Source organism: Coenobita brevimanus, chromosome 16, assembly GCF_032717465.1.
Source record: "Coenobita brevimanus isolate Jiangsu-jjx chromosome 16, ASM3271746v2, whole genome shotgun sequence".
Classification (NCBI taxonomy): Eukaryota; Metazoa; Arthropoda; class Malacostraca; order Decapoda; family Coenobitidae; genus Coenobita; species Coenobita brevimanus.
In genome coordinates this window covers 141,810-166,031 of record NC_136969.1, presented here as the reverse complement: position 1 = coordinate 166,031, position 24,222 = coordinate 141,810, and the positions used below count along the sequence as shown (strand labels likewise).

The window sequence follows — 24,222 nt, the reverse complement described above, 5'->3', positions numbered from 1 at the left end:
GGCAGTGCCACAGGCTGGTGTTGAGGTAGGTTCTCTGTGGCCTACATATCTCAAGGCCTCGGCGTCAATAAATTCTTGTTTGGTGAAGTGGAAGCCCTTTTGCCTTGAGAGAGCAGGGTTGTGAGCCAGTTCGATGCCCCAACCTCCTGTGCAATTCCAACTCTTCTGCACTGGTCCGGTGTTAGATGCTCGATTATGTGCTGCAGTTGGTCTTTTTGTCTTGCTTCACGCTCCTTGCTTATCTGTGTCTTTATGTCTTTCTGCCTTTGGTGGTCAGATTTCACTCTGTCTCAACCTGGGCGCAGATCTTCTGTGACAAGGATTCCGGTGAGCCTGATGTGAATGCTTCATGTGTTCATAGCTTGCCACGGCTACTGGATTTATAATGCCAAGGCCTCCCATCCTGGATGGTAGTGGCTAGAAAGGTCCCTCTCTTCTGGTGTGGGGATGTGGCCATTGGTTAGAGATGGGAGGAATGAATCCCTGATTGCATCCTCCAGTGGTTGTAGCAGCAATTCGATGTCTGGTATGGTCCTCATCACGAAGGTCCACTTGTGCTTTACACCATAGGTAAATGCACTGTATGCTGCATGGGGTTCTGTTTTTACATGGCTGGATAATGTATGAATTTCTTCTACCCATTTCGTTTACCTTATCACTCACATATTTGTCTTTGAATTCCTTAGTTCCAGTCACAGCCCCCCTAGATGCCTCTGACCTTCCTTGGTCACTATCACGTTTGTGCCTCTAAATGCTTCTTGTGCAAATCTTGATAGTAAGCTGGTTTCCACGATCAAGATGGACTTACCATGCATTTGGGTAGTAACCTATTTCAGGGCCATGAGATGTTACAAGGTCCACACCATTTCCTCACATCCTCCACCTTGCCAGCACTCGTGAGATCATCTGCATAGGCTACCTGTTTTACATTTGGTGGCCTCGTATTTAATCTGTTGGTTTGCAGCACTGTCATCGCCAGGGCGTACATAGCCATGGCAACGGGGTCCCCCTGGGTAGTTCCTTCTGTGGAGTGTATTACACCGACATCGTAAGCCGCTGTCTTACCCACAATGTAGAGGTCTGCTGGTTCTTTGTAGGTGTTTTCCACCATATTGGGCAAATGTTGGACGATTTAACCTTGATATTGTGCGGCATTGCCTCCCGGTTGATGAAATTAAATGCATTTGAGGCATCAACTAATAATACTACTGACAGTCCCATCTTCCCCAGATATTTTCCTCATAGAGTGTACTGATGCCTCACCTCCTGCCTGCTGGTCTGCACACACTTGGAGGTTGCCAACTGCCTGCTTCGCATCATCTTTCACCACCTCCATGATGCGTTTTCCTATAATCCGTCTTAAATTTCACCCACCCCGATGGGCCTGCATCCAGGATTGCTTATCAAGAGGGGATTAGTCTGCAAGCTTTCGTCAGTGGCTTCGATGTTACTGCACTGACCTGGAAGCCAGCTTCCTCGCTTCAGTGAGGCAATGATGTTGCATAGGTCTGTTGCTGTCTCCCCAAATTTGATGTTACTGAGGATTACTCGCCAAGATTTTGTATCCAGGCCCAATGACGGTCACTGCACCCCTCCCTGTGTGTGCATTGCCTTCCGCCACACCATATCTCCAGTTATCCTGTCATATATGATGGGATTGGGAGGAGTGTAGTTGCCGTCAAGCCCATTCGGACTGGGCACTTGCTTGTATGGAAGTGCAGTGGGGTGTTTTTCTTTTGGATTGGTGCATTGTTTCATCTGTCAGGTTAAAGTACTCCGTTTGTTGATTCAGCTGACAGGGATCTTGTTGCCATCGAGACCTTCCCCCTGTCTCATCTTGCTGCCAAAAATCCTTGCCACATCGTTGGTATTCTGATTTCTTCTGCCTCCAGGTTGTTTATTCTCATCTGCAAAGGGCCCTTGCTTCCTCAAGTAGGTTGTCGATTTCACCTTCTTTTCCATGTTTCAACCCCGCCTTTGGATGGCCTTTAATATTTTCTGCAATGCTAGCTCTGGGGCGGGTCTTGTTGAGGAAGAGATGTGGTATTAGTGCAAGGACCTTAAGAGAGAATGAGGCAATGGGTGAGTTATTGTTGTAGTTGGCTATCAGGCGAGTGATTTCCTTGATCCATGTCAGTTTGTAGCATTTCATCTGGGAGAGTTCAAAAAGGTTACTTGAGGACCATCCAACTTATTTCATTATATGCGGTGTTCACCCAGGTTACTGCATTTTCTCAGGGATTTTGCCCATCCAGTATGTGGGACGACAACTTCACGCACAGACCTTTGAGGCTGTTCTGCTTCCTCGTTGTTTGTGTCACTACCGTTCTGAGGACGTATAATACCTGGATGATTCCCTCTTTCATGCACTCCTCTATAGTGGTCTTCATCTTGAGTTTCATTTCTATTATAAACCTCATGATGTTCCTCACCCCAACTTCACTACTATTCACTTCCCCATTGTGATTTAACCCACCCAGCGCTTCCATATCTCTCGCATTTTGGCGTCCATCCCTACCCCTCGCTTCATCACGGGGTCTTTCACCACCACGCATGTCCGTGTGATCGTGTATATTGTCAGTGACAGCCCCATCAACTTCCATGTCACCAATCTGTCGCCTGCCATGTTGGAAGCGGTCAAGTGCCGCTTCTGGTGGGCTGTGATTCCCTAACACATTCATACAGAAAGGTCCCATCCTACAGTATGTACACGGCGACCTGTTTGTTGCACATGAGCACCTGATACACTTATGCTGCCTACTGGAGCACTGACAACAATACTGTGGCGTGGCCATGGTGTTTAAGTTTTTATACTGTGGTACAGTATTAATAATAATAACTTTGGCTACCTTTTGTAGTACTTTTGACTCAAAATTAAATATAATGTTACTAGAACTACTATTTTACTATACGAATTTTGAATTAAGATTTGATATAAGTGAAGAATGTGCTTGTTTTACTTCTATTTTTGTAGATAATAAGATTAAGTTATGAAGCAGTTTGCTGGTTTTTCTCTAGTTTTGCATATCAGTTAATATCTAGTTGTTCTGTCTTATACTAATAATTGACTGAACTGATGATGTTATGTATTTAAAGTTTGATATGAAGTAAAACAACGCTTCTTTGTTCAAGGGTTAAGTAGGTTGCCAATGGGTGTGGTGCAATACTGTGGAGCCTTGTTTATTGGTAATGGGTCTTCAGGCGTTACGGTGTAGGGGTGAGGGTGGTGTGTGGCGTAGCGGCAGTGTGTGTGTGTGTGTGTGTGTGTGTGTGTGTGTGTGTGTAGTTTAGTGATATTGGGTCTTCGGACGCTATGGTATAGGGGTGAGTGTGGTGTGGTGTGTGGTGTTGGGACACTGTGTGTGTGTGTGTGTTGGTGTTGTGACAGGTGATGTGTGGTGTGTGGTTGTGGTGTGTTGTGGGGGTAAGATAGAGGCACCTTGGTTTACTAAGGCACATTGGCATTAACAAGGTTTGTTTAGTATTTCTTTTGAATACAAAAGAGAATTTTGAGAGGGTTGAGTAAGTAGTTCTAGTTTGTAATTTCATGGAGTTTACATTAGTCCTATTATATAGATATTATTTTTAAAATATCCTTATTACTACTGCATTTAATAATAATAGTGTATTTAATACTAGGGTAATATGTTTAAATTTGTTATTTAATTGAAGTTATATTTATTAATTTTATATATTAAAATTAAAGTTTTAATTATTATTATATTAATTATTATTATATTATAGACTTATCTACTGTGATTGGTTATATATTTATACAATGAGATTCTATGTATAATATATTTTATAGTTATTTAAGAACAGTCATTGTGTGTGTGTCTCTATGTATGATGTGTTTACATTACAGTGTCATCTAAGGTGTGTGTAAGATTCCCTACCTACTACTACTACTACTACTACTACTACTACTGCTGCTGCTGCTGCTGCTACTACTACTACTACATTTCTGCATTTGGTTACATAAAGCCAATATAATCTACTGGGTTTGTAAATTTTACCTAACTAAACACTAAAACACAGCCGGGGATGCCTGATGTGTTGCGGGGACGGCTCAGTCTGCTGGTGTGGGCATGGGTGTGGCAGTGGAAATATGTGAATAAATGATGTAGGATAGTTAATGATAACGCTGAATGAACCGTCCCCGCAACACAAAAGAAACAGCGGATCTGAAGTGGAGCATATGAACATTCTCTCTCTCTCTCTCTCTCTCTCTCTCTCTCTCATGCATCGACATCCAAGACCCTTCAATCCTGCCCCACTCAATCACGTGCTCAGATTTAATTTCACATCAGCTACAAGGCCACTGGCTACGTCAGTGCATGCTTGCTCCTCCTCACTAACACTCACCGCCTCTCTGTGTAGCCGTGAGTATTGTGTGTGTGTGTGTGCGCGTGTGTGTGTGTGTTATATTTACGCAGTCAGTAAATTATTTCATACCGCGAACTAATACTTGTCACTACAAACTGCACTCTGTAATATGGGATGCAGGCTAATCCCATCTAACAACCATGTGTTCTATACTTATCAGATATAAATTAGTGACTGTCTTACCTTTCCCAGCACCTGTACCTCAGCCACTTATTTTGCGCAGAGCATCTAAAAAATTTCTTACAATTTAACTACCCACTACCGACATAATTTGTAACCTAAATATATAGGAGAATACTGTGGCGTAAAAAGCAGGATAAATGGCAAAGTAAGAGGTGTTACCAAGCCTTTTATGCCACTTACAAGACAGCCCAGAGCTGCTAAAAACAAAGACAGTGCAAAACATGCTCTTTTTTGTTTATATGCAGAATTCTCTCTCTCTCTCTCTCTCTCCTTCCTCTATACGTGTGTGTGTGTGTGTGTGTGTGTGTGTGTGTGTGTGTGTGTGTGTGTGTGTGTGTGTGTGAATATTCAGGCTATATCTTTCTCTGTATCGGTCTGATAATGGAGCTACTTGTGTGTGTGTGTGTGTGTGTGTGTGTGTGTGTGTGTGTGTGTGTGTGTGTGTGTGTGTGCGTGTGTGTGTGAATATTCAGGCTATATCTTTCTCTGTATCGGTCTGATAATGGAGCTACTTGTGTGTGTGTGTGTGTGTGTGTGTGTGTGTGTGTGAATCGATTTAACGAATCTTGGTGGAAAGGTTGACAAATACGGTAGGTCTCATGGACACCAACTGTTTTTTAGAGCATTAAGTCAAAGTAGAGTATGACGGGCTAGCAAGATCAACTTGTATAGTTTTTATCTAAACTTTGGGAAATAATTGACAGTAAGGTAAGAATGAAGCGATTAAATCTGAACAATCAGTGTAAGGGGCAGATCACAGGACAAGGTGAGACCCGTGTGAGAGTTCAGCATATTTCAAAAAAATTTTATCCAATTTTAGCCAACTTGGTGGATGGGTTGACAACCGGCCAAGGAGCAGACGTACTGCTTTTGAGAACAACAGCTCAAAGGTCAAGGAAGAACAAAAGGAAGAACAGAGGGATACAGTTTTGAAAACAATCAACCAAAGGTCAAAGTCACAGGAAAAGGTCAAAGCTCGAACCACGTATCTGTAAGTGAATAAAATAAGTAAAAGAGTTTTGATCTGCTTTGGATCTAGCTTGGTGGATGAGTTGAGGATCACCCTGGAGTGTGATCTACAGGGTAGTGTTCTGGAGTGCGATGGGTCAAAGGCCAACCTCCCACCACAAGATCAGCTTAAACAGATTCTGTCTGATATAAGCTAAACTTTACGGAAGTCTCCAGGTAAAAACAAAAAGAGTGAAAGAGAAATTTATTTTTGAATGCAGTGAAAAGGCAAGATAGCAGGGAAAGATTAAATTTCAAGATCACTGGCAAAAGTCAGCTCAAATATTACTGATCTTATCTGAACGAACGTTAGTGGAATTATTAAAAAGTTAGACAAGAATGAAGTAAACTGATATTGAGAGTAGTCTGTCGAAGGTCAGGGTCACGGCGCAAAGTCAAATATTCCCTCAAATCAGTTGGTGGACGCGAATGCTGAACTCTATGACTACTCTTATTATTATTGTTATTATTATTATTATTATTGTCATCATCATCATCATTATCTAATCCTGTGTTGCCCCATGTGAAGCGTAAAAGCCCGGGGCTAGGCAAATTGGTCCTGACATTTAAGATGAGGGTGACCAGCCTCACTCATCCCTGAGTGGCATTACATGAGCAATAAACCCCAACCACCCCTTGGATATAAACCTGCACCGACTCAATTCGATTGGATGGCCTTAATTACCCACTAACCACCAGGCGCCATGATTTGGTTATATGGTTACCACCCAGCGTAGTAAATAGTTTTCTGGTGTACAGGAAACCATATGGCTTGTCATTCGGTATAGAGTCACCTGTAGACAGAAGGAAGAGGAAACAAAGAAGGAAAGAAAGACAGAGGAAGGAAGGAAAGAAAGAAGAGAGGAAAGGGCAGCCACCCGAGAGCAGCACTACACTGAATGAATGGATGGTGAACGCCCCCACCTGTTGTTGTTGTTGTTGTTATTATTATTATTATTATTATTATTATTATTAACCCCCTGGGGGTAGGGGGGTTTCAAGAATACTCCCCCAGTATCCCTGCTTGTCGTACGAGGCGACTAAAAGGGTTGGTGGTGGGTTAGTGCCCCACCCCGTAAAAAGAACTAACTAAAAAAGTGAACAAAGCGCCTCGGCCCCGGACGGACCATACGTTGACGACTAAGGAACGGACGAAGGACATTCTTAGGGTGGGAACGTGGAATGTGAGAGGAGTGAATGATGAAGTGAAAGAGAGATTGTTCAGGTATTTGAGGATGCAAAAGTGGATATATGTGGACTGACTGAAACTAAATGGAAAGGTGAAAGGGTGAGAGAATGGGAATATGGTTTAGGTATATGTGCGGGAGTCAATGAAAATGAGAGGGCAAGAGAGGGAGTATGTCTGATGATAAGCAAGAAGTGGAAGGAGAATATAAGAGAGTATGGAACAGTGGGTGCAAGGATTGTATGGGTGAGGATGAAAGTAGGTATACAAGCATGGGCGGTTGTATGTGTGTATGCCCCGACAGAGGATCGAGTGGCAAGAGTGAAAGATGAGTTTTGGGCGAGTGTAGAAGCGTGCGTGGACAAGTTTGAGAGGAGCGAGAGAGTGCTGTTGATTGGAGACATGAATGGCAAAGTTGGGAATGTAAGAGTGGATGGAGTGGTTGGTCAGTGGGGTGTGCCAGCTGACGTAGATGGGAATGGAAGTGCTTTGGTGGACATCTGTGCTTCTAAGGGGTTGGCAATAGCCAACACCTACTTTCGGCATACGATGATCCACCGGTATACATGGAAAGTAATGAGGAGGATGGATGGTGAACTTGTTGAACGAAAGGCAATGATAGACTACGTGTGTGTGGATGAGCGAATGAGAAGACAAGTGTTGGATGCAAGAGTGTGGAGAGGGTGGGGGAATGGAGTCTCGGACCATCACTTAGTGATGGCCGAGGTAGAGCTGCAAAGAAAGTAGTTGAGGAGACAGAAGGGGAAGACAGGAGGAAGCAACTCCTGTGAGAAGAGTGGAGAAATTGCAAGATAGTGAGAAAATGACAGAGTATAAGAGTATAGTGGAAGAAAGATTGGGAAGGTATGAGCTAGAGCAGATGGAAGGGCTGGAAGACGTATGTAAGATATTCCACGGAAGAGATAAGCGCAGCGTGTGAGGCAGTTTGTGAAGTGAGGAGGAGATGCAAGGGTGTGCAAGGGATAGCATGGTGGAATGGTGAAGTGAAACAGGCTGTGGAACAAAAAGAAGAAGGCATATAGTGAATGGTTGAGTAGAGGTAGGGGAGAAGATGAGAGAGAGAGAAGAGAGGGTATATGTGAGCAGGAGAAGGAGGTTAAGAGACTGGTGAAGGAGAGTAAAAAGAAAGTGGATGAGGAGTTTGGGAGGAATCTGAGTGTGAAATGGAGGGAGAGTAAGAAATTGTTTTGGAAGGAGGTAAAGAAAGTAAGGCAGTGTGAAAGGGGAAATAGTAGGGGAGTGAAAGATAGGAATAATAGATTGTTGGTGGAGAAGAGAGAGAAACTGAGGAGATGGAAGGAGCACTTTGAGGATTTGTTGAATGTGGAGAGTGAGAGCAGTGCGAGTATAAGCAGGTTGGGGAATGGCTGGGAGAAGAAGAGATGAGAGGAGGGAGGAAGAGATCAGTAGAGGCGGAAGTAGTGGAAGCAATGAAGAATATTAAGTTGGGAAAGGCCCCAGGAATTGATGGAGTGTGTGGTGAAATGCTTAGGTATGGGGGTGAGATTGTTGTGGAGTGGATATGGAAGTTGTGTAGATTGGCTTGGGAAAAGGAAGGGTTCCAAAGGACTGGAAATCAGGTATAATTGTTCCTTTATACAAAAGGAAAAGGAGAGAGAGAAGTATGTGGTAACCATAGGGGTATTTGCCTACTTAGTGTGACTGGTAAAATATATGGTAGAATACTCATTGATAGGGTTAGGCATATGACAGAGGAGCTAGTTGGAGAAGAACAAGGGGGATTTAGGAAGGGAAAAGGGTGTGTAGATCAGATATTTGTTCTAAGATGTTTAGTGGAGAAGTATCTAGAGAAGGGAAGGAAAGTGTATGCTGCCTTCATGGACTTGGAGAAAGCTTATGACAGAATAGATAGGCAAGGTATGTGGAAGGTATTAAGAATATATGGAGTGGAGAGGAAATTGTTGAGTGCTGTAAAGAGTATGTACGAGGGAGCTGGGGTTACGGTGCGAGTGGATGGTGAGCTGTAGTGAGTTCTTTGATCTCAATGTGGGACTGAAACAGGGTTGTGTGATGTCTCCATGGCTGTTTAATATATACATGGATGGGGTTGTAAAGGAGGTGCAGGGTAGGGCAGTGGATGTGGGGGTGGCTCTAATGAATGAGGGTGAGATTTGGAAGCTTCCGGTGTTGCTCTTTGCTGATGATACAGTACTGTTGGTGAAGATGAATGGGAGTTGCAAGGTTTGGTGAATGAATTTGGGACAGTGTATAGGAGGAGGAAGCTGAAAGTTAATGTAAACAAAAGTAAAGTTATGGTGTTTGAGAGGAATGAAGTCACAGAGTGTGCAGTGAGGTTGGATGGTGAGGATATGGAGAATGTGAGTGCATTCAAGTACTTGGGTAGTGTGATGAGTAAGGATGGAACTTTGGGGGATGAAGTGTGTGAAAGGGTACAGCAGGGAAGGAAGGTTGTTGGTACACTGAAAGCAGTGATGAGAAATAGGGAGGTGAGTATGGAAGTTAAGAAGTCACTGCATGATAGTATTGTGATCCCTACCCTGACGTATGGAAAGCGAGGCATGGACCTTGCAAGAGGGGAACAAGTCAAGAGTGAGAGCAGTGGAAATGAGTTACTTGAGAGGAGCATGTGGAGTGACATGGCGGGACAGGTTGACGAATGAAGAAGTGAAGGAACGCTGTGGGGTGGATGTGGATGTGGTTGAGAAGATTAGGAGAAATACACTGAGGTGGTTTGGACATGTGAAGAGAATGGAGAATGAAAGACTGACTAAGAGGGTGTATGTAGGTGAGGTGGAGGGAGGGAGAGGGAGAGGTAGACCGAGGATGAGGTGGAGGGATGGAGTTGAGAGGTATATGAGGAGTGGGGGGTGAGTTGGGGGGAGGGTAGTCAAATGGTGGGTGACAGAGCGACTTGGAGGCGTTTTGTCTGCGGCCACCCTTTGCGGGAGTAGGGCGTCGGGCTATAGATAGATAGATAGATAGATAGATTATTAACCCTCCTCCTCCTCCTCCTCCTCCTCCTCCTCCTCGTAGTAGTAGTTGTAGTAGTAGTAGTAGTAGTAGTTGTAGTGGTAGTAGTAGTAGTAGTAGTAGTAGTAGTAGTAGTAGTAGCTAGTAGTTGTGTTATTATTATCATACCTAACCTCATTAACGCAACCTAACCTAACCTCACCTAACCTAACCTAATATAACCTCACCTAGCCTGACCTAACCTCACTAACACAATCTAACCTAACCTGACCTAACCTAACCTAATCTAACATCACCTAACCCACTAGCGCAACCTAATCTGACCTAACCTCAATAACGCAACCTAACCTAACCTGACCTAACCTCATTAACAACCTAAGCTAACCCCATCTAACCTTTCTGTCCATTCTACAGCCTGTGCGAAAACAAGACCACTAAGGATGAACAAGCCACTCCTTCTATCTGGCCATGAGACCGAACTGCTGACCAGTGAAGAGTTACGGAAGGCCAGCGAAGACCTGCTGAAGTACAAAGTGGTTTGGTCCGAATCCTGCCCGACGGCTGGTTGTACCCGGCCATTACCACACGATATCTGGACCGACTTTACAACATGGAGGTACCTAACACATTTCCTTAGCCATTTATTTCTCACGTCACAGCTCAGTGTTATAGGGGTTGTCATACCCCAAGACACGAGGTGGAGGTATGTGCTGAATTCTGTGCTGCCTTGGAGATTCCGTAACGTATCTTCTTTAGCGATTTATTTTCCATGATGCAGCTGCCCTTACACAACGATAATACTGATACGAATATTGATGAGGAGGATTGTTATAGCTGAGAATAATGTGAAGGACGATGAATAACTAATGACGATGATGGCAGTGGTAACGGTTATAATTAACTGAAGATAATGAAAAATTTGCTGATGATAACGATGATGATAATGATGATGATGATAGTGAAGTTTATATTATTATTGATGATAATAATGATGATGATGATGATGATGATGATGATGACAGTAAAGTTTATATTATTATTGATGATGATGATGATGATGATGATAATGATGATGACGACAGTAAAGTTTATATTATTGATGATGATGATGATGATGATGATAGTGAAGTTTATGTTATTATTGATGATGATGATGATGATGATGATAGTGAAGTTTATATTATTATTGATGATGATGATGATGATGATGATGATGATGACGACGACAGTAAAGTTTATATTACTAATAATAATGATGATAATGATGATGATGACGACAGTAAAGTTTATATTACTAATAATGATGATAATGATGATGACGACAGTAAAGTTTATATTACTAATAATGATGATAATGATGATGACGACAGTAAAGTTTATATTATTGATGATGATGATGATGATGATGATGATGATGATAATGATGATGACGACAGTAAAGTTTATATTACTAATAATGATGATAATGATGATGACGACAGTAAAGTTTATGTTATTGATGATGATGATGATGATAATGATGACAGTAAAGTTTATATTTTTATTGATGCTGATGCTGATGATGATGATGCTTTTCCAGCTCCGGCCAGACGACGTGTTCATCATTGGGTTCCCCAAAAGCGGCACAACGTGGATGCAGGAAATTCTTTGGGTCATGTTAAGGAACCCGGATCTGGACCCCAATAACGAGGAGATGAAGGAGCCATTGTGGGTCCGCTCATTGGATGTTAGGTAATTATCTAGCGATGTGTGTGTGTGTGTGTGTGTGTGTGAATATTCAGGCTATATCTTTCTCTGTATCGGTCTGATAATGGAGCTACTTGTGTGTGTGTGTGTGTGTGTGTGTGTGTGTGTGTGTGTGTGTGTGTGTGTGTGTGTGTGTGTGTGAATATTCAGGCTATATCTTTCTCTGTATCGGTCTGATAATGGAGCTACTTGTGTGTGTGTGTGTGTGTGTGTGTGTGTGTGTGTGTGTGTGTGTGTGTGTGTGCGTGTGTGTGTGTGTGAATATTCAGGCTATATCTTTCTCTGTATCGGTCTGATAATGGAGCTACTTGTGTGTGTGTGTGTGTGTGTGTGTGTGTGTGTGTGTGTGTGTGTGTGTGTGTGTGTGTGTGTGTGTGTGTGAACAATCTTATGGGCTTCTCATCTTTGGTGCCTTCTTCCTTGCATAAAACAGTACAACATTCAGCCAGCACTTGATGCTGTGTCAAAGCTATTTTCACAAGGAGGTGAGTCATAGGAACCCGAGCGCTAACATGTCCATCGAACTATCTGTCTATAGTCAGATGCTTTAATCCTTGCACTTCACCATCAGGCTGTCCTCCCTCTAACCTACACCTTTGCAATTCCAGTTTTGATTTGCAGTTGGACAACGACAAGCTTGCCAAAAGGGACATCAAGTCGCTCGCAGAGAAGTTCAGCAGAGTCTGTTCCGGGAAAAAAGTGGAGGACGGTATGGCGATTCAGATAGCGGAGAGTCAGCCCTCGCCAAGAGTGATGAAATCGCACTTCCCTCTGCAGCTGCACAACAAGGATCTGCTCAACAAATGCAAGGTTGGAGAGAGAGAGAGAGAGAGAGAGAGAGAGAGAGAGAGAGAGAGAGATGCAAATAAGTGAAAGGGTCTCACTGTTAACCATTAATAGTCTTCACATTACACCTCCCTGTCATCTATACTAATGAGGCAAATTGTGTAGTGCTATAAACAATACAGAAAACCTTCAAGGGAACATGAAGGTGTAATATGCAAATTAAGTCGTAAAGGGAGAGGTGTTACGAAGAGCACACAGAGAGTAAACACACCTGCACCCTTCAATCCTACATTTTGACCATGCCTTTTGATCCTGACCGATGACTGATTATTCTTGAAAATCGATTCCCCCCCCCCTAACCCTCAACCTTCTGGCTAAGTCATATCTAACCTGTCTGCGTTGACCTTCCCCTGTGTCCTTTCCCTTTGGACTATTGTTCTCAAAATCAAATTATTCCATTCTTGGATGACCCTTAATCATTCCACCAAATTCGACCGATATTGAATAAAATGTTTGAGTAATAAAGCCGGGTTAAATTAGATCAGGTTAGGATAGGATATATGACTTTATTCTGTGACTAACTTTATTGTTCTTAAAATAGAATTATTTCATTTCTACCTGTCTTTTAGTCCTTCCAACAACATTAGCTTTATCGGACTGAAACTTATATCTTGACCTTGCTCTTTGTCCTTGACCTTTGTACTACTGTTCCACAAAGCAGCAGGTCAGCACCACTGCTTATCCTCAACCATTGCACTAAATAATGTTCAGATAAATTAACACTCATAGAGTTATATTGTTCACACACACACACACACACACACACACACACACACACACACACACACACACACACACACCGAGCAATAAAATACACTCAATCATAAGGGTGTATTAAAAACAATGCTGATGACGATAATGATGATGCTGAAACCAACAACAACAACAACAACAACAACAAATGCAAAAACAACAAAAACAAACAACAATAATAATAATAAGAATAAAAATAAAAATAATAATAACAATAATAATAACAATAATAATAATAATAATAATAATAACAATAAGAGCTAGAACACTGTAAAATTGTCCAAGGACAATTTTAATAAAGAAAAACTTCCCTCAGACATTGTCTACAAGAAGCCGAGCTTTAATGGGATCTTGAGGTCAAGGTCACTGATCTAGTGCATATCACCTTAGGTCATCAAGATCTATAAGTCCACCAAGTTTGGTGGCTGTAGCTTTAGTCTTTCAGGTCAAATCAGGTAATGTCTCTGTCTCCCGGGTAGTCACAATTTTGGACCATAGGCGATCTCACAGAATAATGATCCGATGGACTATATTAAGCACTGCCTTCTGGCCGTGTCAAATGTATAAGCCATTACAAATTTCAGCCCCTTAACTTCGGTGGGTCTTGAGTTTTAGGTTCACTTTTTTTTCTGATCCTATCAGGGTTCCGCTGGAAGGATCAGGATGATATCTGATCAGATGAAGCGGCCAACCAGTACTATAATATGGTACAAAATGAAGGCTGTAACTCTAACGGTATGCCAATGGCAGCGACTTAGATCTTCCCTAGAATAATAATAATATCGACAAAAACAAGAAAACTTCCCACAGGGATGAGGAAAGTTTTATTAATAACAATGGCGTGGACAACAAGAAAGGGAAGAGAAGGACGAAGACGACGACGATGATGGTGATGATGATGATAATGATGGATTGATGATGACTGATGGTTATGACAGTTATCATAACTGATGACGATGATGATAAGTGATGATAATGATGATGATGATGATAATTGATGATGATGATGATGTTACAGGTAGTCTACGTGGCCAGGAACCCCAAGGACGTGATGGTATCCTTCTACTACTTCATACGTGAAATGAAGAATGCAAGCTATCAAGGATCACTCGAGAAGTTTGCCAGGGAAATTATGAAAGGCGACTGTAAGCAGAGAATATAGTACAGAGATTATGGTACAGAGATTTAGTGCAGATTACATTAGTGATTACAGAGATTTTAGTACACAGATTACAGTACAGAGATACAGTACACAGATTATAGAACACAGATTATAATACTCCTTAACGCCAAATGACATGTTCTCTAATTTACTTTTTCTTCTATCATGGTGACAAGCTCCCTAATTTATCCTTGCTTTTATTAGGGTGACGTGCTCTCTAATTTACTCTTACTTCTGTGAGACGACAGTAGTTAACTTTAGAAAGGACTCGCACACTGAAGGGGTTAATTTAGGATGCATTTAACTCATCCTATTCCAAAACTCTTTCCTAACCTGAAATAAAATCATAAGGTGATAACAAGAAATACATTTTTAAAGGCGTTCCTTGGATGAATGGATTAGAAGAGGTGTTATCCATGGGGTTTGGTTGGTCTACCCCCAAAAACAAACCCTCAGACCCTCTGCCCTTACTAGCCCCTCATATGAAGTTTCTAATTATTTAATGTGCAACACTGTGCTGTATACTTTGTGGGAGCTTACAAAGAACCCAGTTATCATTATGTATAAAATAATAGGAATATATGAAATTTTTAGTAGCCTGGGATCAGATTTTCAGACATAATTACCATAGATTTCTTGGTTACGAGGAAAATTATTCAACATAAGGAGGTTTACACAATATCACGTCTCTAGTTCTTCTTTTCTAAACAATTCTAAGTTAATTCTAAGTTACGGCAGGGAATCAACCGTAAGTGAGTTCAAGAATCAGAAGAATCACATCCCAGTTTCGTTATTTAGCTCAGTGATCAGCTTAGCATGGATGATAACTTTTCATTAACTTTCAGGGGAGAGATTAAAGGTATTACATTTGAGTACTGTACTGTGATGATAAGTATATATAGTGTAATACATTATTCTGTACAACGCAAAGCGAAAATGTTCTTTTTTTAAAGTGAAGGAGAAACACCGCAAATTCTCCTCTTCATACATTTATATTGCCTTATCATTTTAATCTCAATTGATAAGCACTTCGTTTTAATAGCTAATAATATGATCACATAAGATTATCTGCAAATTGTGGACGACTCAAAATTTACCTCTTTTGTGCTCTCAGTTCTCAGGTCTGTGTTCAGCCAAAGGAGTAATTTCAATATAAACATTCACCTTAAGAGTACACAGAGCTTTTAGTACAGTAATGACGTACGGCGTAGAGCCAACACAAATTTTAAACACTGAACACCGCCCTCCCCAGAATAGACTCGGCCCCCCTCCTTCCCCCCTCCCCCCTTCCCCTCTCCCTCCCCCTCCCCATCCCTCCCCTGGTGTGAAGATCTCAGTACAACCGTGAGCAAAAGGTTCGTCAAGAATCTTCTGTCTTGCCTGCCACATTTCTCCTTCCTCCCCAAACAACAGACAGTATCCCTTCTCTTCATACTCATATATTACGTGCTTCATATTACAGTCGAGTCAAAATACTTCATTTCACAGCTTCCACTGACACATCAAGCAGAGCAGTGTCGGCCAACTCTTGGTCATGGCTGAATATCACGGGGGTTGGCAATTATAATAACAAAGACGATTTTCCTGATGGAAAAAGAAAGAAGAAAAATACGACCATGATTTCACCAATGACGTACATGTATTTGTTTGAAGTATGTGTGTGTATGTATGTATGTGTTTGTTTGTATGTATGTATGGGTACGGATGTATGTACCGGGTATGCATTCATTTATTTTCTGTTCTCGTGGAACTAATGTTATATTGTCCGTAATAATTTACTGTATGGATGTATGTACAAGTATATGTTTGTATGCATGTATTTATGTACGTTTGTTTGTATGTATTTATGTATCTATTTATTAATTATCATATTGCATTATCTGTCCTGGTGGTACTAGTCCGGTTCTGCCCGTACTGGCCGCACGTGCTACAAGCCTGGAGGCAGAGAGACAACCCCAACCTTTACTTCACCACCTACGAGGACATGAAGGACGACATCATGGGGCAGCTGCGGAACATCAACAAATTCCTCGGCAAAAACTTGACGGAGGAACAACTCAAGAAGGTGAGTAGGAGACACTCGTGCGGTTAGGAGGCTACCTCAACATCTCTTCCTTACCGGTTTATTCCTGATTCTGCTCCGCTCCTATAGTCTTGTGCGTTATTCATGCAACCTACGTCGATGTCAAAAAGATATTAAAAGCAAAGAAGAGGCTATTAATGGATAGCTTACAAAATAAATCGTTGAGGAAGATGTGCTAAGACCCCTCCTTACCCGACGAAAATACCGGACTCTATTACTAAAAACTGAGTCCGCCAAGGTGTAAGGAAGCCGCTTATGACTGACGGTCACTGATGAAACACGTGTAGTTGTTAGGTGTGATCAGCCTGCATCCCACATTATACAGTGTAGTCAGCAACCATAGGCAAATCTCAAAGTTCTACCGTCATCACTCTCTCTCTCTCTCTCTCTCTCTCTCTCTCCACCTGACAGTCAAGGGATTGCTTCTGGCTGGCGTTGTAACTGGTTCTGTACACTTGGTAACACACCTTCCTTCGCAGTGTATCCACAACACAACACCTCAACATCATCTTACAACCTACTGATGTCAACTATATTAACAGATACGAACAACATACACAAGAATTTTATACCATAATCGCCCAGATAAATAGCTTAGGAATAAATGCTACGAAGCTTGATACTTCTCCCATCTACGTAATTTCTTTTTCAGTGTCTCTGGATCCTGCCTCACCCCAACCTTGGACCGGGAAAAAAAATAAGAATGAAGACTATGATAATGATAATGGTGATGATGATGATGAGGAGGAGGAGGATAAGGGTGGTGATGGTAGTGGCGATGATGATAATGATCATGGTGATATCATCACCATCATCATCGTTATGTTTAATGTCATTTTTGTTATTATTATTATTATTATTATTATTATTATTATTATTATTATCATCATCATTATTATTATTATTATTATTATTATTATTATTATTATCATTATTATTGTTGTTATTATTATTACTATTAATTATTATTATTATTATCATTATTATCATTATATGACTGAAGCATATGCACTGTGTGAGGACAGGAGTGAGTGAGAGAAAGACAGATTTTGGGATGAGCTGGATGACGTAGTGGGAGAAATGCCCAGGAGCTACAAGGTGATCGTGATGGGGATATGAATGGAAGAGTAGGCACTGGTCCTGAGGATGACATAATGGGTTGTTATGGAGTACCAGGAGAAAATGATAATGGGAAGTGACTAAAGAATATGTGTCAGGAGAGGAGGATGTGCATTTGTAACTCGCATTTCAAACACAAAACATGCACATGAATATACATATGCTCGTAGAGAGGTCGATGATGGGAATGGTTGCTGATACGAGGGCCGTGAGAGGACGATGTGGAGGTCTGTCAGATCATATGATTGTGGTATGCAAGATCAAGCTGAGAGGAGTGAGGTGGATCAGGAGAGAAAGGAGCAGTCAGGGAGAAAGACTGAAAGTTGTGAAGCTGAGGATCAAAGAAATGGCAGATGATTACAGGACCAAAAGAGAGGAGGAGTTAGAATCAGTGAACTGGAATGAAATGGACCTGGACAGCAGGTGGAATGTATATAGGGATTGCTTAGTTAGGAATGCCAAAGTGGTGTGTGGTGTGGCAAGAGTAACAACAAAGAAGAAAGGTACGGCATGGTGGGATGAGGGGTTAAGAAAGTGGTGGAGGAAAAGAGGAAGAAGTGGCTAAAGTGGTTACAGGACAGGGGTTCAGTTGAAATAAGAACTGAGTATAGTGAGAGCAAGAAGCACATACAGAGTCTAGTGACGAGGAAAAAGGAGGAGGTAAATGATGATCTGGGAAGACAAATGAATGCGAACTACATTGAATATAGGAAGTTATTCTGGAAAGAGGTACGGCAAAGTAGAAGTGAAAGCAGAAGGAAACGTGATGGTGTGAAGGATGCAGGTGGTAGATTATTAACCCATGGGGATGAAGTAAGGACCAGATGGAAAGAATATTTTGAAAGCCTGATGAATGGGAATAGAGAGAGCAGATCGGCTGTACACATTATTGGTTTTGGGAATGTGCAGAGAAGGAATACAGTGCCAGAGACGTGACACTCGCACAGGTGAAGAGTGCTGTGAAGCAGCTGAAAAATGGGAAAGCAGCTGCGGTTGATGAGGTGTATGCAGAGATGCTTAAGTGTAATGGAGAGAGTGGAATTAAGTGCTTGTTGGAGATATGTAAGAAGGCATGGATAAGTGAAACTGTGCCTGTAGAGTAGAAAAAGGCTGTGATTTTACGAAGGTGAGCGAGGTGAGTGCAAGAACTATCGTGGCAGAAGTTTATTGAGTGTGGTAGGGAAGGTATATGGAAGAATTATTATAGAGAAAGTAAGAGAGAGATCAGAAGTCCTAGTGAGTGATGAACAGGGTGGCTTTAGGAGTGGCAGAGGATGTGTGGATCAAGTATTTGCAGTGAGACAGATAGCAGAGAAGGCTTGTGAGGACATGGATCTGGAAAAAGCATACGACAAAGTAGACAGAGAGGGATTGTGGAAAGTTTTGTGGATGTACAGTGTAGATGGTAAGCTGCGAGGTGCTGTCAAGAGTTTTTATGATGGCAGCGAAGCGTGTGTAAGGGTTAATGGGCATCTAAGTGAATGGTTCACGATCGTGTGGGCGTGCAACAAGGTTGTGTGATGTCCTCATGGGGTGATGAGAGAAGTAAAAACACGAGTAATGGAGAGAGGGATGGCGATGGTAATGAATGGTGATATATCTCAAATTTGTTGTATGCTGATGATGCAATATTGCTGGCAAGTAACAAGAACTTGGTAGGCTAGTGCAGAGTTTTGTTGATGTCTGTGAGCGTCGTGCCTTGAGAGTAAATGTAGAAAAGAGTAAAGTGATGATTAATGAGAGAGAAAGTAACTCCCAGTGTGATCTTACCGTGAATGGAGAGAGACTGGAATTGGTGAGAGAGCTCAAATACATGGGCACAGTAATAGAAAAGAGACGAAAATGTGCAAAAGAAGTTGTAAGTAGAGTACACAAGGAAGAAAAGTAGCTGGTGCAATGAAGGCCTTGATAAGAAACAGAGGCCTGAGTGTTGCAGCTGCACGAACCTTACACGAGGGCGTGTCAGTGCCAACTTTAACATATGGGTGTGAGACTATGATGTAACATGAAAATGAAAAGTCAAGAGTAAGAGCAGTGGAGATGGGACTCCTGAAGAATGTATGTGAAGTACAGAGGGTGGATAGGATACGAAATAATGTGATTCGTGAAAGGTGTGGAGTGAGGAAGTCTGTGGACACCAAAATCGAAGAGAGTGTACTGAGATGGTATGGTCATGTGGAGAGAAAGGATAACAAAAGAGTGGTGAAAAAGGTATACCTGAGCGAATTTGAAGGAGGAAGGAGGTGAGGCAGGCCAAGGAGAAGGTGGAGAGATATAGTGGACTTGTGTGTGAGGAAGAGAGGTTTGGAAGTCGTTGAGGCTAGGGAACTGACAAGAGATCGAGCTGGCTGGATGAATGTTGTAAGGAGAAGTGAATAATCAGGGATTTTTGGTACCCCTTTTTAACGTGGCAGCGTCAGGACTGACTCAATCTGATACGTTTATGTGAAGCTACAGAACGTGTTGAATGTTTTTGGCGTATCCGATAGAGCCAGGATTCCGGGGGCTTGAATGATGAGTGAATGGAAGCATGGCGAATTAGACTGGGCAAATTTGGGCTGTCTGGACATTGCTACTCCTCACCCTGCCCTTGGGTGGGAAAGGAGGTCCGGACGTTGATGATGAGGAAGATGATGATTATTATTGTTATTATTATTATTATCATTATTATTATTATTATTATTATTATTATTATTATTATTAATTATTATTAACTATTATTAATATTATTGTCATTATTATTATTATTATCATTATTATTATTATTTATTATTATTTATTATTATTATTATTATTATTATTATTATCATTATTATTATTATTATTATTATTATTATTATTATTATTATTATTATTATTATTATTATTATTATTATTATTATTATTATTATTATTATTATTATTATTATTATTATTATTATTACTATTATTATTATTATTGTTGTTGTTATTATCATTATTATTGCCATTCTTATCATTATTTCTGTTATTGTTATTATTATTATTATTATTATTATTATTATTTACTTCCTTCTGCATTCCACAGATTGCCGAGTTCACCAGCTTCTCGTCTATGAAAATCCGCGGGGAACCAATTGACAAAGCGTTCTTCAGCGAGGATAAGTGGAAGAAGCAGGGTGGCTTCTTTAGGAAAGGTGAGAGAGAGAGAGAGAGAGAGAGAGAGAGAGAGAGAGAGAGAGAGAAATATGAACGCTTTTTTCTTTATTCTAGGGATAAAGGGCGACTGGAAGAACCACTTCTCTCCAGAACTGAACCAAGAGATGGACCAATGGATCAGGGACAACGTGAAGGACACTGGCCTTAATTTCAAGTCTGGAAATTAGTGAGCTAATTGCATAGAGGTGTATTAAGTGACTACTGAGCTTTCGTAACACCCATTCCTTACCTGTTTATTCTGCACAGTTTAATTCATTGTCCTCCTCTGTATAACTGATGCAAACTTGGTCAATATCAAGGTGAAATAAATAACACACAAGGCAGTGTTAAGGTTTGATATGCAAAATCCATTGCTAAAGAAGAGGTGCTACCAAGCCTCCTTTGCCACATAAGATATGGGTCTCACTAAGATGCAAGTTTTAGTGTATTCTTACTACCTCCAGACGATTTTATTCAGTTTAGGAGAGCATCGTAGCAGTGAGGAGGTTACTGAAGCTGTATCCAACCCCTCCACTTCGATAGGTCTCTGCTAAGCCTAATGAAATCGTCTGAAGCTGGCAAGAATTAAATGATGAGGGGCTGATGGAGACTTATACCCCGTTCACACATCGCCGACAGAGAAGCCGAATGCATGCCGAATAGGCTTCAGGAAACGTTCGGCGGTCAATTCTGGGCTATTCGGCGCACTTCGGGAACGTTTCGGGGTGTTCGAAATGGGTTCGGGCAAGTCACCGAATATTTCATCAAACATGAAATATTCGGTGTGACCTGCCCGAACTCACTTCCTCGGGACGCCCTCGGGTCGCATTCGGTAATCCTTCGGTATGCATTCCAAGCATTCAGTATGCATTCGCCGATGCATCGCCGACAAAATGACAGTTAAAAATCGGTACGATGTCGACGATGAATCGGCGAATATGGACAGAATACATACCAAAATTATACCGATTGTCCCAAGAATGTATACAGAATTTTGAACACCGCCCACCGAGGCATATATAAAAGGCCAAAGCATCCCAGTCACACTTTCCAGAGCTAGGAGAATGGGCACACTACAGCATCTACAGTAGAATGGAGGCGGGATCCGAAGACCTGTTCCCAGAGGACTCCAACCCCCACTTCCAAGACTGCGGCCAAGATTGATATATAGACACGTCTGACATTTGTAGACATCAAAATTTCACTTACCTGTTCTCGAGGATGCCGAAGGCGTTCTCGACCACTCGTCTTGCTCTGGAGAGGCGGTAGTTGTAGATTCTCTCCTTGTAGGTGTGACCTCGGTTGGGGAAGGGCTTCATCAACCATTCTTGAAGGACGAAGGCATCATCTCCAACGATGAAGTAGGGCACCAGGCATTTGCCATCAATCAGAGGTTCTCGGGGAGGCAGTTGAACTTGGTTATTCGAGAGCACTTTGTGTAGGGTTGAGTTGGTAAATACCTGGGCATCGCAAGTTGCCCCATTGGCACCCACATCCACAAACATGAATTTGTAATCACTGTCGACCACAGCAAGCAGGACCAGGGAGAAGAAATCCTTGTAGTTGTAGTAGTAGGATCCACTTTTGCTAGGAGCACGCATACGAATGTGCTTGCCGTCTATCACTCCAACGGTGTGATGAAACTGCTACCTTCGTGAGAAGCCCTTCGCAACTTGTTTCCATTCCTCGGCTGTCGATGGGCAAACGATCACCTTGTCCATGTCCTCCACGATGATGGCCTCACACATCTCGTACACGATGCAGGAGATAGAGTTGGGAGGTACTCGGAATCCAAAGGAAAGGCTGCGGTAGTTGTCCCCGGTGGCCAGGTACCTGAGGGTGATGGAGAGCCTCAAACCTGCCTCCAAGGGCTCCCGCCAGAAGGTGCGCTGCTTCTCGATGCGAGGACGAATTCTCTCAAGGAGTTCATAGAAGAGGTCCTCGTCCATGCGCAGGAAATTGCAAAATGATGTCCTGTCCTCCAGTATCAGCTCCTGCAGAAGGTTCTCCCATTGGCCAAATTCTTTCCGTCGTTGAAGCCAGTCACGGGACCAGCAGGACCTCTTCTGGCGAATCTTGCACCTCCTCTGGGGTGGAATGTGGTCTTTTTCCTCGTCTTCCAGGTACAGGTAGGTAGAGCAGGGAGTTCGTCTGTGCTTTGCTCCACAGGGCCACGGCTTGCTTGTTGACTTCGCTGGGGATGACTGCTGTGATGTCCATTGTTGCTCTGTTGGAACTGGGCGTGTGATGGGCTTTTTGGTACGCGCATATATATACACCCCTAGGTGGGCGTGGGAAGTTCGGTATGCACTCGGGATGCCCTCGGTACAGCATCGGCGATGCATCATTGATGCATCGCCGATGCATCGTCGATGCTGTACCGATGTCGCACCGAAAAAATGATGGTTAATTTTCAAAATAGGAGTTTCTGGTTGGCGTCTGTGCGCATTCTGTTTGCGTTCGATTTGCGTTCGGTTTGCATTCTATTTCGTCGGTATACTGTCTGTGACATCAAACAGACAGCAGACAGAAAGGCCAAATTCAGCCAGTCTGGGCCTGATTCTGGCCGAATCCCAGCCGATTACGGTTCGGCGCGCATTCGGCATCTCATTCGGCGATGTGTGAACGAAGGTGCCAAACCACACCACGCTGATACCCTTGTAGAGTTTTTCCCTTCTTTTATCTAGTTTTTTTTTTTTCTTTCTTTTTCCTTTTCCATAGGTACCAGCCAACAGGATGCCCAATATTTTCTTTTCTCACTGCACACTTTCGCTTCATCTACGTGAGAAAAGAAGTCTTGATGATGATTATGATGATGATGATTTAGCCTTAGTTCCTTGATAACAATCTATGCGTTAAGGTAGGTTTTGCGCCTTTATTCTTCTGATACAATTCTGGACCGCTTCGCTTCGACATTATCCCTATAATGGCCATGGCTGCCAGATTTGTCGGTAGTTTTATGGTGTAAGTTAAAAGACAAAGAACTTTAGATATACAGTACTGATTGCTATCCCGATGCCACATCAACCAAAAGGCGCTGGAGGGGGACCCCTTCACGTGGTGGCACTGGTTTAATCAAGTGGCTCCACTGGCCGGTTATGTAAAAGTTCCTCAGCTCCTTCTCTATCCCCCGAAAGAAGGATGATGGACTGCAGAGAACAGTTTCAGCCTGCAGTCCACAGGGTTCACTGTCAGCTGAGTCCTGGGCCACAACAATAACAACAACTTCGGCCTAATACAGTCTGTATGTTTTCATGTGACACAGGCGGCCACTTCCACAGCTTGAAGATTAAATCATGGTTATGAGATATCCGATGAGCTTTAGTTATGAGGAGAGAATAAGCCTCCTTGGTTACTAGTTAAATTTATCCTCCAATCTGATTACACCTGGCCCATCAGGTGAACACAAACCAACTATAGCATGCAGACATTTAAGCTGTGACTATATTACATACGGATGTCACACACTGTGACACTGTAATGTTCATCTGCTGCACAATGCACTCTGTATATAGATCACTATACTGTGTAACATGTAAATACAAATACCAGTATAGTCTCAACACTGAAGTTTTATTATTATGATTCCATTATACCGATGCTTTAATTCTGGCACTAGCA

At 42.2% G+C, this 24,222-nt stretch overlaps 1 protein-coding gene across 1 annotated transcript in view; it reads left to right on the top strand.

The window, feature by feature from the left end:
* The window catches only part of LOC145390879 (sulfotransferase 1 family member D1-like), a 36,467-nt gene extending 15,678 nt beyond the window's left edge, over window positions 1–20,789 (top strand). Inside the window, exons 2-8 of the mRNA XM_080265619.1 lie at window positions 10,243–10,352; window positions 11,316–11,467; window positions 12,091–12,292; window positions 14,100–14,226; window positions 16,142–16,308; window positions 20,492–20,600; window positions 20,677–20,789. Coding sequence (XP_080121745.1) covers window positions 10,243–10,352; window positions 11,316–11,467; window positions 12,091–12,292; window positions 14,100–14,226; window positions 16,142–16,308; window positions 20,492–20,600; window positions 20,677–20,789 — 980 coding nt within the window. The remainder of the gene's footprint in view (window positions 1–10,242; window positions 10,353–11,315; window positions 11,468–12,090; window positions 12,293–14,099; window positions 14,227–16,141; window positions 16,309–20,491; window positions 20,601–20,676) is intronic.
* Window positions 20,790–24,222: the final 3,433 nt, after the last annotated feature.